The 20,246-nt window shown below is 47.8% G+C and overlaps 1 protein-coding gene across 6 annotated transcripts in view; it reads right to left on the reverse strand.

Annotated features, from left to right (window-relative positions):
- ccar1 (cell division cycle and apoptosis regulator 1) overlaps nt 1–20,246 on the reverse strand; it is a 409,621-nt gene that overhangs the window by 275,358 nt on the left and 114,017 nt on the right. For all 6 annotated transcript variants that reach the window (XM_072478734.1, XM_072478736.1, XM_072478731.1 and 3 more), the window contains one exon: nt 8,608–8,795. In XM_072478734.1, the coding sequence (XP_072334835.1) occupies nt 8,608–8,795 (188 nt within the window). The remainder of the gene's footprint in view (nt 1–8,607; nt 8,796–20,246) is intronic.

Raw genomic sequence — 20,246 nt, forward strand, 5'->3', positions numbered from 1 at the left:
TTTCCCATCAACCACCCCACCCTCTGTCTTCTTTCAGCTAGCCAATTTCTGATCCATATCTCTAAATCACCCTCAATCCCCAGCCTCCGTATTTTCTGCAATAGCCTACCGTGGGGAACCTTATCAAACGCTTTGCTGAAATCCATATACACCACATCAACTGCTCTACCCTCGTCTACCTGTTCAGTCACCTTCTCAAAGAACTCGATAAGGTTTGTGAGGCATGACCTACCCTTCACAAAGCCATGCTGACTATCCCTGATCATATTATTCCTATCTAGATGATTATAAATCTTGTCTCTTATAATCCCCTCCAAGACTTTACCCACTACAGACGGTCTATAGTTGCCGGGGTTGGCTCTGCTCCCCTTTTTGAACAAAGGGACCACATTTGCTATCCTCCAGTCCTCTGGCACTATTCCTGTAGCCAATGATGACATAACAATCAAAGCCAAAGGTCCAGCAATCTCTTCCCTGGCCTCACAGAGAATCCTAGGATAAATCCCATCAGGCCCCGGGGACTTATCTATTCTCAGCCTGTACAGAATTGCCAACACCTCTTCCCTAAGTACCTCAATGCTATCTATTCTAATAGCCTGGGTCTCAGCATTCTCCTCCACAACATTATCTTTTTCCTGAGTGAATACTGACGAAAAATATTTATTTAGTATCTCGCCTATCTCTTCAGACACCACACACAACTTCCCATCCCTATCCTTGACTGGTCCTACTCTTTCCCTAGTCATTCGCTTATTCCTGACATACCTATAGAAAGCTTTTGGGTTTTCCTTGATCCTACCTGCCAAATACTTCTCATGTCCCCTCCTTGCTCGTCTTAGCTCTCTCTTTAGATCCTTCCACGCTACCTTGTAACTATCCATCGCCCCAACTGAAACTTCACACCTCATCTTCACATAGGCCTCCTTCTTCCTCTTAACAAGAGATTCCACTTCTTTGGTAAACCACGGTTCCCTCGCTCTACGCCTTCCTCCCTGCCTGACCGATACATACTTATCAAGAACACGCAGTAGCTGATCCTTGAACAAGCTCCACTTATCCAGTGTGCCCAACACTTGCAGCCTACTTCTCCAACCTATCCCCCCCAAGTCACGTCTAATTGCATCATAATTGCCCTTCCCCCAGCTATAACTCTTGCCCTGCGGTGTATACTTATCCCTTTCCATCATTAACGTAAACGTCACCGAATTGTGGTCACTGTCCCCAAAGTGCTCTCCTACCTCCAAATCCAATACCTGGCCTGGTTCATTACCCAAAACCAAATCCTACGTGGCCTCGCCTCTTGTTGGCCTGTCAACATATTGTGTCAGGAAACCCTCCTGCACACACTGTACAAAAAACGATCCATCTAATGTACTCGAACTATATCTTTTCCAGTCAATATTTGGAAAGTTAAAGTCTCCCATAATAACTACCCTGTTACTTTCGCTCTTATCCAGGATCATCCTCGCCATCCTTTCCTCTACATCCCTAGAACTATTTGGAGGCCTATAGAAAACTCCCAACAGGGTGACCTCTCCTTTCCTGTTTCTAACCTCAGCCCATACTACCTCGGAAGATGAGTCCCCATCTAGCATCCTCTCCGCCACCGTAATACTGCTCTTGACTAGCAGCGCCACACCTCCCCCTCTTTTGCCTCCTTCTCTGAGCTTACTAAAACACCTAAACCCCGGAACCTGCAACATCCATTCCTGTCCCTGCTCTATCCATGTCTCCGAAATGGCCACAACATCGAAGTCCCAGGTACCAAGCCATGCTGCCAGTTCCCCTACCTTATTTCGTATACTCCTGGCATTGAAGTAGACACACTTCAAACCACCTACCTGAACACTGGCCCCCTCCTGCGACGTCAAATCTGTGCTCCTGACCTCTATATTCTCATTCTCCCTTACCCTAAAACTACAATCCAGGTTCCCATGCCCCTGCTGCATTAGTTTAAACCCCCCCAAAGAGCACTAACAAATCGCCCCTCCAGGATATTTGTGCCCCTCAGGTTCAGATGTAGACCATCCTGTCTGTAGAGGTCCCACCTTCCCCAGAAAGAGCCCCAGTTATCCAGAAATCTGAATCCCTCCCGCCTGCACCATCCCTGTAGCCACGTGTTTAATTGCTCTCTCTCCCTATTCCTCATCTCACTATCACGTGGCACGGGCAACAACCCAGAGATAACAACTCTGTTTGTTCTAGTTCTGAGCTTCCATCCTAGCTCCCTGAAAGCCTGCCTGACATCCTTGTCCCCTTTCCTACCTATGTCGTTAGTGCCAATGTGGACCACGACTTGGGGCTGCTCCCCCTCCCCCTTAAGGATCCGGAAAACACGATCCGATCCGAGATATTGAGTGGAAACTCTTTAGATCAAATAGTTTGGATGGGGTGGTGTTTGTGCAGTGTGTCCAGGAAGCTTTTCTAACACAGTATGTAGATTGTCCGACCAGAGGGAGGCCATATTGGATTTGGTACTTGGTAATGAACCAGGGCAAGTGATAAGATTTGTTAGTGGGGGAGCATTTTGGAGATAGTGACCACAATTCTGTGACTTTCACTTTAGTAATGGAGAGGGATAGGTGCGTGCAACAGGACAAGGCTTACAATTGGGGGAAGGGTAAATACGATGCTGTCAGACAAGAACTGAAGTGCATAAGTTGGGAACATAGGCTGTCAGGGAAGGACACAATTGAAATGTGGAACTTGTTTAAGGAACAGATACGACATGTCCTTGATATGTATGTCCCTGTCAGGCAGGGAAGAGATGGTCGAGTGAGGGAACCATGGTTGACAAGAGAGGTTGAATGTCTTGTTAAGAGGAAGAAGGAGACTTATGGAAGGTTGAGGAAACAAGGTTCAGACAAGGCGCTGGAGGGATACAAGATAGCCAGGAGGGAACTGAAGACAGGGAGATTGCGTAGAGTCTGAAGAGATAGGGGAGGTCTGAACAAGTACTTTTCTTCAGTATTTGCAAATGAGAGGGGCCATATTGTTGGAGAGGACAGTGTGAAACAGACTGGTATGCTCGAGGAGATATTTATTAGGAGGAGGATCTGTTGGGCATTTTGAAAAACTTGAGGATAGACAAGCCCCCCGGGCGTGACGGGATATATCCAAGGATTCTATGGGAAGCAAGAGATGAAATTGCAGAGCCGTTGGCAATGATCTTTTCATCCTCACGGTCAACAGGGGTGGTACCAGGAGATTGGAGAGTGGCTAATGTCGTGCCCCTGTTCAAAAAAGGGAATAGCGATAACCCTGGGAATTACAGGCCAGTTAGTCTTACTTCGGTGGTAGGCAAAGTCATGGAAAGGGTACTGAGGGATAGGATTTCTGAGCATCTGGAAAGACACTGCTTGATTAGGGATAGTCAGCACGGATTTCTGAGGGGTAGGTCTTGCCCAAGGTTCCCCATGGTAGGTTTATGCAGAAAGTAAGGAGGCATGGGATAGTGGGAAATTTGGCCAGTTGGATAACAAACTGGCTAACCAATAGAAGTCAGGGAGTGGTGGTGGATGGCAAATATGCAGCCTGGAGCACAGTTACCAGTGGCATACCGCAGGGATAAGTTCTGGGTCCTCTGGTGTTTGTGATTTTCATTAATGAAAATGAAATGAAATGAAAATCGCTTATTGTCACAAGTAGGCTTCAATGAAGTTACTGTGAAAAGCCCCTAGTCGCCACATTCCTGCACCTGTTATGGGAATTGAACCGTGCTGCTGGCCTGCCTGGGTCTGCTTTCAAAGCCACGATTTAGCCCTGTGGCTGGGATGAGGGAGTTGAAGGGTGGGTCAGTAAATTTGCGATACGAAGATTGGTGGAGTTGTGGATAGTGAGGAGGGCTGTTGTCGGCTGCAAAGAGACATAGATAGGATGCAGAGCTGGGCTGAGAAGTAGCAGATGGAGTTTAACCCATATTGGAAAGACAAATATGAATGCGGAATACAGGGTTAACGTTCGGGTTCTTGGCAATGTGGCAGAGCAGAGAGATCTTGGGGTCTATGTTCATACATCTTTGAAAGTTGCCACTCAAGTGGATAGAAGAAGGAGGCCGATGGTGTGCTAGCGCACATTAGCAGAGGGATTGAATTTAAGAGCCGTGAGGTGATGATGCAGCTGTACAAAAACTTGGTACGGCTACATTTGGAGTACTGTGTGCAGTTCTGGTCGCCTCATTTTAGGAAGGGTGTGGAAGCTTTGGAAAAGGTGCAAAGGAGATTTACCAGGATGTTGCCTTGAATGCAGTAGGTCTTACGAGGAAAGGTTGAGGGTGCTAGGCCTTTTCTCATTAGAACGGAGAAGGATGAGGGGAGACTTGATAGATGTTTATAAGATGTCAGGGGGATAGAGTAGACAGTCAGAGACTTTTTCCCCGGGTGGAACAAACCATTACAAGGGGACATAAATTTAAGGCGAGTGGTGGAAGATATTGGGGGGATATGTCAGAGGTAGGTTCTTTCCCTAGAGATTAGTGGGGGCATGGAATGCACTGCCTGTGGAAGTAGTTGAGTTGGAAACATTAGGGACATTCAAGCGGCTATTGGATAGGTACATGGATTGTGGTAGAATGATGGGGTGTAGATTAATTTGTTCTTAATTTAGGACAAAAGTTCGGCACAACATCGTGGGCCGGAGGCCTGTTCTGTGCTGTATTTTCTATGTTCTATGTTCAGACTCAACGGCGCCACTTTGTTTGCTCAGGGAACCCAAAAAGCCAAGATCAATGACTGCTTAGGACACGCCCCACCATCAAGGCACCAGCCCCTTTATTGGCCAAAATCGAAGGCAGTAAGCGAAGCCTGCTGAATTATTGGGTCCAAAGCTAAGGACCGCCCAAAAGAGCGCGAAACCCCAGGATAAAGAGACATTGCCATGTGTTAAGTCTCTCTTGGCCCCGCCCTAAGCCTAAAACCAAAGTGCAGCATAACGACCAGACAGACAAGTTCAAGACCAACGATCGCTACCAGACGGCTGAGCCCAGCAGAAACAAAGTCACTGCTCCAGACCCAGCCACGCAAGATCCGAACAAAGGCCTTGTTCCTCTGCATAAAGCTGGGTTCTTTAAGTAAAGTACAGGTTGTTGTAGTGTTAGGTGTAATTTAGCTTGTAGTGTTTTATGTTGCATGTCGAAGTAATTCTTGTGTGTAAATAAACTATCATTGAACTGACTAACTGGTTGTTTGGTCTTTGATCAACATCGTTGTGGTGGTATCATTTGATACCTGGCGACTCTGAAAAGCAATATCATCATCAATAACTGTCATATCAGTTATCCAGTTAAAAAGTGCAACACCTTGGACAGGGCATAGGTGGTCCTGGTGAATGTGTACACACTTAACTGGAGTGACATGGAATTCATAAAGACAACTATGGTGGAAATCCCCAACATAGAGACCCACAAACTAATCATAGGGAACGACTTTAACAACCCACAGACTAATCATGGGGAGGGACTTTAACTGTGTATGGGACCCGCTGACAGACAGGTCAAACGCGGACAACGGGGAAGACATCAAACATGGCAAAATAACTCGGGGAGGTTCATACACCCAGCAAAGAAGGAGTTCCCATTCTTCGCACAGGTACACTGGGTCTATATCCATATTGGTTTCTTTGTCGTAGGGAAATCGCTGCTCCGAGGGACAGTAAAAGCGGAATAGAACACAGAACATTCAGTGCAGAAGGAGGTCATTCGGCCCATCGAGTCTGCACCGACCCACTTCAGCTCCTAATATTTTTTGGTCACTAAGGGCAATTTATCATGGCCAATCCACCTAATCTGCACGTCTTTGGACTGTGGGAGGAAACCAGAGCACCAGGAGGAAACCCACGCAGACACGGGGAGACCGTGCAGACTCCGCACAGACAGTGACCCAGCAGGGTATCGACCCTGGGACCCTGGCGTGTGAAGTCACAGTGCCAATCATTTGTGCTACCGTGCTGCAATCGTCATTTCTGACCACGTTCCACACTACATGGATGCGAGGTTGGAGATGCTCAACAGACGCCCCCCCCCCTCCCCAAGGAGGTTGGACACTCCTGGCCGGCAAGGCCTTCTGTGGGAAAATATCACAGACCACAAACGAGGCCATATTACTAACAACTAGAACAGGGAGGTCTCACTCTCCACGTTCTAGGAGGTGCTGAAGGCTGTGATCAGAGGAGAGATTATCACTCACAAAGCATGCAGAGACAGGGAAGAGTAGGCGGCTAGGCAACAACTGGTCGACTCCATCCTGGAGGTGGACCGGGGATACTCCAAGACCCCAACCTTTGAGCTTCTGGCGGAGAGGAAAAAGCTAAAAATGGACTTTAACCAGATGACCACCAAGAAAGCAGTGCACCAACTACACCAGACACAGGGGACATCCTATGAACAAGGAGAAAATGCCAGCCGCCTGCTGGCTCACCAGCTGAGAAAGCAGGCAGCCACGAGGGAAATAGTACAGGCTAGGGGCAACAACGGCAAACTGGCTGCCAAGCCAAAAAAGGTCAATGAAACATTTGAGGCCTTCGGGATAATCATCTCCCTGGACGCAGAAAAGTCATTCGACAGAGTTGAGTGGAAGTACCTCTGAGGTACTACAGCGGTTTGCTCTGGGAACAGGGTTCACCTCCTGGCTGAGACTCCTGTACAACAACCCCCATGGCTATGGTATGGATTAATACCACCAGCTCTAAATACTTCCAGCTGCACAGGGGCACAGGCATGGATGCCCGCTGCCCGCACTTTTAGTCCCCCCTAGCAATTGAGCCGCTGGCAATCACCATCAGAATGAAAGAAATTGGAACGGGTTCCAGAGAGGGGAATGACAGCAGAGTTTCACTCTATGCGGGTCTCGGACCCGGAAGGCAACATGGAAGGGATCAATGAAGCTCCTGAAAAAATTTCAAATCTTCTCAGGCTGCAAACTCAACCTGAGCAAGAGTGAAGTCTTCCCGGTGAAACTGAAAGGAAGAGGGTCAGAGCTAGAGGGACTGCCGTTCAAGCAAGCCCAAAGCAAACTTCGCTACCTGGGGATCCAAATTTGCCATAATTGGGACAAGGATCGACAAATGGAACCTGACCAGTCTGGCGGAGGAAATAAAAAAGGGCCTGCTCCCACTCTCCTTGGCAGGGAGGGTGCAGATGATCAAGATGAATGTGCTGCCCAGGTTCCTCTTCCCGTTCAGATCAATACCAACCTACATCTCAAGGCCTCTTTAACACAGTTGATTCATGGCGTTAGAGGAGGAGGAGGAGGAGAATCCACGGATCTCCAAAAGAGTACCTAAAGAAAAAGTAGTATGGTGGGGGGGCTGGCCTTCCCAAACCTACAATACTACTACTGGGCAGCCACAGCAGAGATAAGAGTCTGAGGGGATGGGAGAAGGAACCAGAAACAGAATGGGTGAGGATCGTGGAGAGTTCCTTCAATAGCACTGACATCCCTCCAGCCATCGATAATCTACATCCCAGAGTACTTAAGGAAGTGGCCCTAAAAACAGTAGATACAAATTATTATCATCATTACAATGGTGGCCATCTTCCAAGATTCTCTAGACTGTGGAACAGTTCCGACAGATGGGAGGATAGCTAGTGGTATAGCTGGAACAGCTTGGTTCAGGGTGTGACTAAGTCTGGAACACAAGTCTTCATCAATACAGTGGAATGTTGCCAGAGTCCTAGCCATTACTGTATCCTTAGCAATTTCTTAACATCATGTGGAGTGAACTGAATTGTCTGAAGACTGGCATTTGTGATGTTGAGGACCTCAGGAGGTGGCCAAGATAGATAACTCACTCGACACTTCTGGCTGAAGGTGGTTTGAAAAGCTTCCACTTTGTCTTTTGCACCCATGCTGGGCTCCCCAATCATTCAGAATGGATATTCATAGAACTTCTCCTATTGGTTATTAAATTGTCCACCACCATTCATGATTAGACATGACAGCTGGAGAGCCTTGATCTGATCTGTTGATTGAAAGATTGTTCAGCTCTTTCTATCGAGGAAGTGTCAGCTTCCTCTTATGTTCTGGAGAAACTACCAAAGGGAAAACACCACAACTAAATTATGAAATTAAATGGGCTAATGCAAATGGGTTCCACCTAGAGGCCTGGGGTGATGCTACTCTTTTTAAAGCTCTGGTTAAATCCTGAAGTACTGCATCTCTGCAAACATGTAATGGTTTGAGAGGGGTTGTGATGCAGATTCACCCGGATTATCCTAGAAATAATGGATTACACTACAAGTCCATACAAAATCAATCAGTCTTGCATTCCCTTGAATACAAGAGATGATCGAACGGAGGTGTTTAAAATAAAGGATTTGACAGTGTGAGTATAGAGAAATTATTTTCAGTGGAGGAGTCCTGAACAAAGAGCTAGATTACTCAAACAGCTCTTTCTCCTGAAAAACTGATTAAGCTCGTGGTCAATTGAAACTCTCAACAGAGGTTGATAGTTTCATTTTAGTAAGGGTATGAAGGGTTACAGAACCAAGTCTGCTGGATGGAGTCAAGATATAAATCAGCCATGATCTCATTGAAAAACAGAACAGGTCGAAGGGGTTGAATGGCCACCTCCAGTTCCTATTTCATGTCCAGTTAAATACAAGACACAAACCTCAGCTGAAAAAAGACATCTTCATCCACAAATCCAAAAGTATCATGAAGCTTAGTCACAACTCCGGTGAAAACTCGCTGCTTCTGGGGTTGGGTTTGTTGCTGCGTAGCCCGGGGCGCTGGGTAAGAGACGGTGATTTGAGCTGTTGTCTGCGGAGCATTGAGGCTTGTAGGTAGAGCCACTGCTGGCTAAAAAAATAAACAGTCAACAGAATGAATTATCGCAATTAAACCAACAGAAATGTTTTAAGTTACAACATTCTGGGATAGTGCACAGACAGTTGCAGCCTCCCGTCGTCCCAACACAAGTGAATTAACCAATAATTTGTATTAAGTTTCCAAGATCCTAACTTACAGTCAGTCACCAGATTTATAAGTGAAACATAACAGTTTATTTATAACAATAGAGATAAGACTTGCAATAATCACAATAGAATAACGGTCAGCTAAGCCACTACTCGCCCATTTTACCATCCCACCCTCTACCCAAACACAGAAGTCATATACACACACACACACACAGAAGGAGGAAGAAAATTAAAGAGGATTAATGCAAGGATGGAAGATGAATGTCTTGCTTCGGATGTTGGAAGTTGTTTTTTCAAGCTGACTGTACTAGGACACGGAGAGATCCAGAACCACTGGTTCAAGGCCAACAAAGATCTTCTGGCTGGAACATTTGGTCCGAATCCCCACACTGTGGGATTTCCTCTGGGGAGTCACTTTCACTTTTATTACCTTGGGCCTTCACTCAGAAGATCCACCTCAATCAACCTCTGGTGGTGGCCATGTGCTGATCAAGGCAGCTCCTGTTTAAGTTTCAGTCCTTTTTGCCTGATTAATGAGCTCTTTGGTCAGAAGGTTTGTGGAGTAAGTGGTGGGCAGTGAATTCTTCTCAAGGCAAAATGTCAGTGGGTTACTAAACCTGGCAGCAGTGTTGGAGGTAGGGGGTCTGGGTGGCAGAGTTACAAAAGACATGGCGGAGACTGGGGTGTTGTCGTCATCCACCCGATTGCCAGCGGAGAAATTGATGGGAATGATTAAAGGATAACTTTAGCAGCATCGGCTGGAGATGCAGGAGGATTGGTCGAAGACGATGAGGGAGCGGTTGCCCTTCTTTGCTGTGCCATGGAGCGAGTGGAGAGGAGCCTGGAGTTGCAAGGTGTGAGTTCCAAGAGGGGGAAAGGGCAGTCACAGGTCACAACCATCGGATTGTGGAATTGAAGGCAGAGGTGATGATGCTGGGTGCAGCTTGCAAGGAGCTGAAAACAAGGGTGGATGACCAGTGGAATCAGTCCAGGTGGCAGAACCTGCACATGGTAGGCCTGCTGGAGTGAACGAATGCCACAGCCTATGTGCCAAAAATGTTGGCAAAGCTGGTAGATGAGGTGGTCTGTGAGAAAACCTCAAGGTGGATCGGGCAGATCGATCGTCAAGGCAGTGACTGTGAGAATGCACCATTTCCAGTTGAAGCAGCAGATTGTGAGGTGGGCGAGGACAACGAGAGACTGCACCTGAGAGTGCCAATGGATCCGAATATACCAAAACATTGGTGCCAACCTGGCCATGTAGCGGGCTGGCTTTAAATCGGGCCAATGGTGCTCTTCCGAAACAAGGTTCGGTTTGGAGTGCTGTACCCGGCCAAACTGTGGGTGACTTTTAAGCGGAAGGAGCATTATTTTACATTGCCTGAAGAGGTAAATGGTTTTCTTAAAGAGCATGGTTTGGATGAGGGATGATGGGGAATGTTTTGCTCATGTATTGTTTTTTTTTTTAATGTGTGCATAATATGCACCAATGTTTGTTCTATTTCCACATGTTTGTCTTGTTGGCATTTGGGGCAGAGATGATTTTGTAACGGACTGGGATGGACGATTTAAATTGTGGGGACAGGGGGTACAGAAACCCCTGGTGAGCATAGGGATTTGGAATGTACGGAGGTTGAACAGGTCGGTAAAGCGCTCTCGGGTATTTGCGCATTTGCAAAGTTTGAAGGCAGGGGTGGTGTTTCTTCAGGAGACACACTTGTAAATCAAAGAGAGGTGACATTGCATCAGGGGTCGGTGGGTCCAACATTCCATTCGGGATTTGGCTTCAAGTCGAGAGGGGTTGCTATTCTATTTATCAAGAGTGTGACATTTATGCTGGCTAAGGAGGTGCATGACCCGTGGGTTGGTTTGTGACGTTCAGTGGGTGTGGAGGGGGGGGCCCCTGGTAGTGCACACAATTGGGACAATGGGGAATTTGTTAAGCGGATGTAATCCGGACATCCCGGATCTAGACTCACAGTAACTTCATTGCACTGTTAATGTAAACCTACTTGTTTCAACAAAAAGATTATATCACGAAAGGTTTTGCGGGAAGATGACCGTGGTAATTAAGGAACATTTAGAGTTTAATCAGAACAGGGAGGACTCGCCCTCCACGTTATGGAAGGCGCTGGAAGATGACGATGCGGGGGGAGGTGATTGTGTACAAGAATCATTGAATCATCGGCAGAAAGAGGCCATTCGGCCCATCGAGTCTGTACAGCCCGCGGAAAGAGCACCCTACTTAAGCACAGATTAAGCTCACATTAACCCCACCCAACCTTTTCGGACATTAAGGGCAATTATTTTAAGCATGGCCAATCCACTTAACCTGCACATCTTTGGACTGTGGGAAGAAACCGAAGCACCCGGAGGATATACACGCAGACATGGAGAGTACGTGCAGACTCCGCACAGACATACCCAAGCCGGGAATCGCACCCAGGTCCCTGGTGCGGTGAAGCAACAGTGCTAAACATTGTGCTAACATGCCGTCCCACAGGGATACGGTGGAGAGGTAGTGATTGGCGGCTATTTTGGGGATGGATAGGCAGTACTCTAGGGCCCTGACCAGGGAACTCTTGGCGAAGCGGAAGTAGTTTCAGGGAGAATTTGATTTGTTGGCGACAGGAGAGCGATAGGGGTCCTGCATGAGTAAGGGGAGAAGGCCAGCTGCCTGCTAGCGCATCAACTAAGGCGACAAGCTGCTGCTCGGGAGACGGTTCAAATGAGAGCGCGCATTGGTGGCGCCGCCGGAGCACATTAATAAAACTTTAGAGTTCTTCTCTTGGGGGCTGTACAGGTTTGGACCGGGAGGGGAGGGGGGGGTGCATAGATGGGGCAGTTTCCTGTTTGGCTGGTGTTCCCAGATGTTGAGAGGGAGAAGGGTCCAGGATTGGAGGCTCGTTGGGGCTACAGGTGGTGATAGACGCAATTGGGATGATGCAGTAAGGTGTGCTGTGGGAGGATCAGACGGGCTCCGTGAAGGAGAGGCAGCTGTTGAGTAATATCAGACATTTACTAAATGCAGTTATGACGCCTCCAAACGGCAGGGTGCCGAAGGTTATTGTGGCATTTAACAGGGTACACTGGATGTATTTGTTCGGATTTCTGGAGGTTTGGGTCCACCTTTATCTCATGGGTGAGGTTTTATGCAGCCCCCACGGCGACTGTCAGGACGAATTCGATCAGCTCTGGAGATTTCGGGCTATACAGTGCTGCAAGGCAGAATGCCATTATCCCCATTATGTTCGCATTGGTTATCATGCCCTTGGATATTGCACTCTGTTCACAATAACTTCATTGCCGAGGGCAGCACGGTAGCACAAGTGATTAGCACTGTGGCATCACAGTGTTTCACAGGTTTGATTCCCTGCTGGGTCACTGTCTATGCACATTCTCCCCGTGTCTGCGTAGGTTTCCTCCGGGTACTCCGGTTTCCTCCCCTAGTCCAATGATGTGCAGGTTAGGTGGATTGGCCATGATAAATTGCCCTTAGTGACCAAAAAAGATCAGGGGGGGTTATTGGGTTACGAGGATAGGGTGGAAGTGGGGGCTTAAGTGGGTCGGTGGAGACTCGATGGGCCAAATGGCCTCCTTCTGCACTATGTTCTATGTTAATGTAAGTCTATTTGTGACAATAATAAAGATTATTATTAAGCGGGGTGGACAGGTATTGGATGGGAGGCAGGGAACATAGAGTCTGGCTGTATGCAGATCACTTGTTGCTGTATATTTTAAACCCGTTGGATTGTTTATGGGTATATTGGAGGAGTCTAGCACTTCTTTGGGCTATAAATTGAATTTGGCCAAAGGTGAAGTGTTCCTGGTGAATGCCTTGGGGAGAGGGACAGATTTGAGTGCCCTACCATTTCAGCAAGCTGGTTTAGGTACCGCGGCACCCAGGTAACTCAAAATTGGGCCACAATGTACAAATGGAATCTGGCTCGCTTGGAGGGAGTGGAAGGGGATCTCAAGAGCTGGGATGCCCTTTCACTTTCATTATTTAGGCGGGTACAGACGGTCAAGATGAACATCCTGCCGAGATTTCTTTGTGTTTCAGTCCCTTCCAATATTCCTGCAGAATACTGCAGAGTGAGTGCAGATGGAAGTTTGAGGGCTCTGACTGTGGTCCCGCTTCTGTTTTGCCCTGGGAAAATGTACGACGAGTGGCTTCATCCTTACAGGTCTGGAACCAGCTGAGGTGCCATTTTGGCATGGGGATATATGTCAGTGCTGGCTCCTATTTGTGGGAATCACCGATTTCTGGGCGAGATGGAGGCTGTTTATGTCCCTCTTTGAGGACCTGTCTTGGCCAATGAGTGGGTGGAGGGTTTAAGGGGAGAAAAAGTCCAAGTGTGGGGATGGTTATCTTTTTGATTGATGTGTTTTATGTATGCTCTGGTTCAATTAACAATATTTTTAAAAAGAAGATCCACCTCTGGCCTATGTAATTCTTTTTTTTTTTCCAATTCCACCAGAATGTCCCCAAACTTTACGGAGGGAAGAAAGATCCCTTCACGAGATTTTAAAGAGAGTTCTTTAAACAATTGGCCTGGCCCTGCAGCTGTTGCTGGTTTGAACTTCCTTGCAGGTCAATCTGACTGAAGACAGAGTCCATCAGGTAAGAGAGAGATAAAGGTGGCGGAAAGCATCATAGAAAGGACAGGAAGGCAGTGCAGGTGTCCCCTGCGGTCACCTCCCTCCAAAACAGGTATACCGTTTTGGATACTGTTGGGGGAGATGACTCACCAGGGGAAGGCAGCAGTAGCCAGGCTCATGGCACCGTAGCTGGCTCTGCTGCACAGAAGGACGGGAAAAAGACCGGCAGGGCTATAGTAATCAGGGATTCAATCGTAAGGGGAGTAGACAGGCGTTTCTGTGGTCGAAAACGAGACTTCCGAATGGTATGGTGCCTCCCGGGTGCACAGGTCAGGGAAGTCTCAGATCGGCTGCAGGACATACTGAAGGGGGAGGTGAACAGCCAGTTGTCGTGGTGCATATAGGCACCAACGATATAGGTAAAAAACGGGATGAGGTCCGACAATCAGAATTTAGGGAGTTAGGAGACAAGTTAAAAAGTAGGACCTCAAAGGTAGTAATCTCAGGATTACTACCAGTGCCACGAGACAGTCAGAGTAGAAATTCAAGAATAGTCAGAATGAATACGTGGCTTGAGCGATGGTGCAGGAGGGAAGGGTTCAGATTTTTGGGACATTGGAACCGGTTCTGGAGGCGGTGGGACCATTACAAATCGGATGGTCTACACCTGGGCAGGACTGGAACCAATGTCCTAGGGGGTGCTTTTGCTAACACTGTTGGGGAGGTTTTAAACTAATGTGGCAGGGGGATGGGAACCAGATTAGGAAGTTAGAGGTCAGTAAAGAGGCAGCAACTAAAGCCAGTAAGGTACTAGATAATAAACTCAATGTGACTAAGAGGAAGAGTAGACAGGGAAGAGATGATGAACGCAAACGGACAGGTGGTCTGAGGTGCATTTGTTTCAATGCGAGCAGTGTAGCAGGTAAGGCAGATGAACTTAGGGCTTGGATTAGTACCTGGGAATATGATGTTATTGGTATTACTGAGACTTGGTTGAGGGAAGGGCAAGACAGGCAACTAAATATCCCAGGGTATAGATGCTTCAGGGGGGATAGAGAGGGAGGTAAAATGGGTGGAGGTGTTGGATTACTGGTCAGAGATGATATCACAGCTGCGATTAAGGAGGGCATGATGGAGGATTCGAGCACTGAGGAAATATGGGTAGAGCTAAGAAATAGGAAGGGTGCAGTAACATTGTTGGGACTTTACAACAGGCCTCCCAAAAGCTGGCGTGAAGTAGAGGTACAAATATGTAGACAGACTATAGAAAAATGTAGGAGCAATAGGGTGGTCGTGATGGGAGATTTTAACTTCCCCCAACATTGAATGGGACTCATGTAGTGTTGGACTCATGTAGTGTTGGAGGCATAGATGGAGCAGAATTTGTAAGGAGCATCCAGGAGAGTTTTTTTAGAGCAGTATGTAAATAGTCCAACTCGGGAAGGGGCCATACTGGACCTGGTATTGGGGAATGATCCCGGCCAGGTGGTTGAAGTATCAGTCGGTGATTACTTTGGGAACAGCGATCACAATTCCATAAGGTTTAGAATACTCATGGACAAAGAAGAGAGTGGTCCTAAAGAAAGAGTGTTAAATTGGGGAAAGGCCAAGTATAACAAAATTCGGCAGGAGCTAGGGAATGTGGATTGGGAGCAGCTGTTTAAGTGTAAATTCACATTTGAAATGTGGGAGTCTTTTAAGGAAAGGTTGATTAGAGTGCACGGCAGACATGGCCCTGTGAAAATGAGGGATAGAAATGGCAAGACTAGGGAATCATGGATGACGGGTGGAATTGTGAGACTAGCTAAAATGAAAAAGGAAGCATACATAAAATCTCGGCGACTTAAAACTGATGAAGCTTTGGAGGAATATCGGGAAAGTAGGACAAACCTCAAACGCGCAATAAAGAGGGCTAAAAGGAGTCATGAAATATCTTTGGCTAACAGGGGTAAGGAAAATCCCAAAGCCTTTTATTCGTATATAAGGAGCAAGAGGGTAACTAGAGAAAGGATTGGCCCACTCAAAGACAAAAGAGGGAATTTGTGTGTGGAGTCAGAGGAAATGGGTGAGATTCTGAATGAGTACTTTGCATCGGTATTCACCAAGGACAGGGACATGACGGATGTTGAGGCTCGGGATGGATGTTTAAATACTCCAGGTCAAGTGGGCAAAAAGAAGGGGGAATTCTAAAAGGCATTGAGGTGGACAAGTCCCCAGGTCTGGATGGGATATATCCCAGGTTACAGAGGAAAGCGAGGGACGAAATAGCTGGTGCCTTAACAGATATCATTGCAGCATCCTTGGGCACGGGTGAGGTCCCGGAGGACTGGAGAATTGCTAATGTTGTCCCTTTGTTTAAGAAGGGTAGCAGGGCTAATCCAGGGAATTATAGACCTGTGAGCTTGACGTCAGTGGTAGGCAAATTGTTGGAGAAGATACTGAGGGATAGGATCTATTCACATTTGGAAGAAAATACTTATCAGTGATAGGCAGCATGGTTTTATGCAGGGAAGGTCATGTCTTACAAACATAATAGAATTATTTGAGGAAGTGACAAAGTTAATTGATGAGGGAAGGGCTGTAGATGTCATAGACATGGATTTCAGTAAGGCGTTTGATAAAGTTTCCCATGGCAGGTTGAGGGAAAAAGTGAAGTCGTATGGGGTTCAGGGTGTACTAGCTAGATGGATAAAGAACTGGCTGGGCAACAGGAGACAGAGAGTAGTGGTGGAAGGTAGTGTCTCTAAATGGAGAAAGGTGACTAGTGGTGTTCCATAGGGATCCGTGCTCGGACCACAGTTGTTTGTGATATACATAAATGATCTGGACGAAGGTATAGGTGGTCTGATTAGCAAGTTTGCAGATGATATTAAGATTGGTGGAGTTGCAGATAGTGAGGAGGGCTGTCAGAGAATACAGCAAAATATAGATAGATTGGAGAGTTGGGCAGAGAAATGGCAGATGGAGTTCAATCCAGGCAAATGCGAGGTGATGCATTTTGCAAGATCTAATTCAAGAGCGGACTATACGGTCAATGGAAGAGTCCTGGGGAAAATTGATGTCCAGAGAGATCTGGGAGTTCAAGTCCATTGTACCCTGAAGGTGGCAACGCAGGTCGATAGAGTGGTCAAGAAGGCATACAACATGCTTGCCTTTATCGGATGGGGTATTGAGTACAAGAGTCGACAGGTCATGTTACAGTTGTATAGGACTTTGGTTAGGCCACATTTGGAATACCGCGTGCAGTTCTGGTCGCCACATTACCAGAAGGATGTGGATGCTTTCGAGAGGGTGCAAAGGAGGTTCACCAGGATGTTGCTTGGTATGGAGGGTGCTAGCTATAATGAAAGGTTGAGTAGATTAGGATTGTTTTCGTTGGAAAGACGGAGGTTGAGGGGGGACCTGATTGAGGTCTACCAAATTATGAGAGGTATGGACAGAGTGGATATCAACAAGCTTTTTCCAAGAGTGGAGGTGTCAATTACAAGGGGTCACGATTTCAATGTGAGAGGGGGAAAGTTTAAGGGAGATGTGCGTGGAAAGGTTTTTTTCCCCCACAGAGGGTGGTGGGTGCCTAGAATGTTTTGCCAGCGGTGGTGGTAGAGGCAGGCACGATAGCATCATTTAAGATGTATCTAGACAGATATATGAACGGGCGGGGAACAGAGAGAAGTAGATCCGTGGAAAATAGAAGTCAGGTTTAGATAAAGGCTCTGGATCGGCGCAGGCTGGGAGGGCCGTAGGGCCTGTTCCTGTGCTGTAATTTTCTTTGTCCTTTGTTTGTTCTAGATAGGAGTTATAGAGATGTGGTCACACCCAAGGTGCAGGCAGACAGATGGGCGACCGTTAGAAAGGGCAGGCAGTCAGTGCAGGAATCCTCTGTGGCTGTCCCCCTATCGAACAGGTATACCTTTTTGGATATTGTTGGGGAATAGCCTATCTGTGGAAAACAACAGCAGCCAGAACAATGGCACCACAACTGTCTCTGCTGCTCACCAGGGGAGGCCAAAAGTGCAGGAGCGCGATAGTTATAGGGGACTCTGTAGTAAGGGGCACAGATAGGCGCTTCTGTGGAAGTGAAAGAGACTCCAGGATGGTGTGTTGCCTCCCTGGTGCCAGGGTCAAGGATGTCTCTGAACGAACACAGGCCATCCTGAAGGGGGAGGCTGAACAGCCAGAGGTCTTCGTACACATAGGTACTAATGACATCGGCAGGAAGAATGGTGAGGTCCTGCAGAAGGAGTTCAGGGAGTTAGGCAGTAAGTTAAGCAGGACCTCGAGGGTTGTAATCTCAGGATTACTCCCTGTGTCACGTGCCTGTGAGGCTAGAAATAGGAGGATAGTGCAGCTAAACACATGGCTAAACCAGTGGTGTCGGAGGGAGGGTTTCAGATTTCTCGACCATTGGGATTCTCTTCCGGGGCAGGTGGGACCTGTACAAGGACGGATTGTACCTAAACTCGAGGGGCACCAATATTCTGGCTGGGAGGCTTGCTAGTGTCACACGGGAGGAATCAAACTAATATGGCATCGTGAGTGGGAACCTCAATAAAGAGCGAGAGGGTGGGATTTCAGTAAAGAACGTGGAAAGAGAGAGGGCAAGATTTCAGTAAAGTGCAGGAAGAGAGAGGGTGAGACTTCAATAAAGAGCACGGAGAGAGCGAGACTTCAACAAAGAGCGCGGAGAGAGGGCGAGACTTCAATAGAGCATGGAGAGAGGGCGAGACTTCAATAAAGAGCGCAGGGAGACAGGGCCGAGACTTCAATAAAGAGCGCTGAGTCAGGGCGAGACTTCAACAAAGAGCACGGAGAGAGGAAGAGACTTCATGAAGAGCGCGGAGAGCGAGACTTCAACGCGGCGAGAGAGAGGGCGAGAGTTCAGTAAAGTGTGCGGAGACAGGGCCGAGACTTAAGTAAAGAGTACGGAGAGAGAGAGAGAGAGGGCGAGACTTCAATAAAGAGCGCGGACACAGGGGAGTGACTTCAATAAAGAGAGTGGAGAGGGAGAGAGGGCGAGACTTCAATAAAGAGCGCGGACACAGGGGAGTGACTTCAATAAAGAGAGTGGAGAGGGAGCGATTTCTGTTAAGTGCAGGAAGAGAGAGGGTGAGACTTCAATAAAGAGCTTGGAGAGAGAGGGCGAGACTTCAATAAAGAGCACGGAGAGGGTGAGACTTCAATAAAGAGAGTCCGGAGAGAGAGGGGGCGAGACTTCAATAAAGAGCACGGAGAGAGGGCGAGACTTCAATAAAGAGCATGGAGAGGGCGAGACTTCAATAAAGAGTGCGGAGTCAGGGACGAGACTTCAATAAAGTGCGTGGAGAGAGAGAGAGGAAGAGACTTCAATAAAGACCATGGAGAGAGAGAGGGCGAGACTTCAATGAAGAGCACAGAGACGGGGCGAGGACTTCAATAAAGAGCTTGGAGAGAGAGGATGGGACGTCAATAAAGAGTGTCGAGAGAGAGGGCGAAGCTTCAATAAAGAGTGCGGAGACAGGGCCGAGACTTCAATAAAGAGCACGGAGAGCGAGACTTCAATAAAGAGCGCGGCGAGAGTTCAGTAAAGTGCGCGGAGACAGGGGCGAGACTTTAGTAAAGAGCACGGAGAGAAAGAGAGGGCGAGACTTCAATAAAGAGCACAGAGAGGGCGAGACAATTAAGAGCGCGGAGAGGGAGAGGTCAAGATTTCAATAAAGAGCGTGGAGAGAGAGAGAGGGCGAGACTTCAATAAAGAGCGCGGAGAGAGGTCGAGACTTCAATAAAGAGAGCGGAGAGAGAGAGAGAGAGAGGGCGAGACTTCAATAAAGAGCACGGAGAGGGAGAGACTTCTGTTAAGTGCACGGAGACAGGGCGAGACTTCAATAAAGAGCGCGGACAGAGAGAAGGCGCAACTCCAATAAAGAGCGCGGAGACAGGGGCAAGTCTTCAATAAAGAGCACGGAGAGAGAGAGGGTGAGATTTCAGTAAAGAACGCGGAGAGAGAGAGAGAGAGAGGGCAAGATTACAGTAAAGAGCAGGAAGAGAGAGGGTGAGATTTCAATAAAGAGCACGGAGAGAGAGGGCTAGACTTCAATAAAGTGCGCGGAGACAAGGGCGAGACTTCAGTAAAGAGCACGGAGAGAGGACAGGGCGAGGACTTCAATAAAGAGCTTGGAGAGAGAGGACGGGACCTCAATAAAGAGCGCGGAAAGAGAGAGGGCAAGTCTTCAATAAAGAGCGCGGAGACAGGGCCGAGTCTTCAATAAAGAGCACGGAGGGAGAGAGGGCGAGACTTCAATAAAGAGCGCGGAGACAGGGCCGAGACTTCAATCAAGAGCACGGAGAGAGAGAGGGCGAGACTTCAATAAAGAGCACGGAGAGAGAGAGGGCGAGACTTCAATAAAGAGCACGGACACAGGGGAGTGACTTCAATAAAGAGAGCGGAGAGGGAGAGACTTCTGTTAAGTGCAGGAAGAGAGAGGGTGAGACTTCAATAAAGAGCTTGGCGAGAGAGGGCGAGACTTCAATAAAGAGCGCAGAGAGATGGCGAGACTTCAATAAAGAGCGCAGAGAGGGCGAGACTTCAATAAAGAGAGTCCGGAGAGAGAGGGGGCGAGACTTCAATAAAGAGCACGGAGAGAGAGAGGGCGAGACTTCAATAAAGAGCATGGAGAGGGCGAGACTTCAATAAAGAGTGCGGAGTCAGGGACGAGACTTCAATAAAGTGCGTGGAGAGAGAGAGGAAGAGACT

This window comes from Scyliorhinus torazame, chromosome 16 (assembly GCF_047496885.1).
Source record: "Scyliorhinus torazame isolate Kashiwa2021f chromosome 16, sScyTor2.1, whole genome shotgun sequence".
Taxonomy (NCBI): Eukaryota; Metazoa; Chordata; class Chondrichthyes; order Carcharhiniformes; family Scyliorhinidae; genus Scyliorhinus; species Scyliorhinus torazame.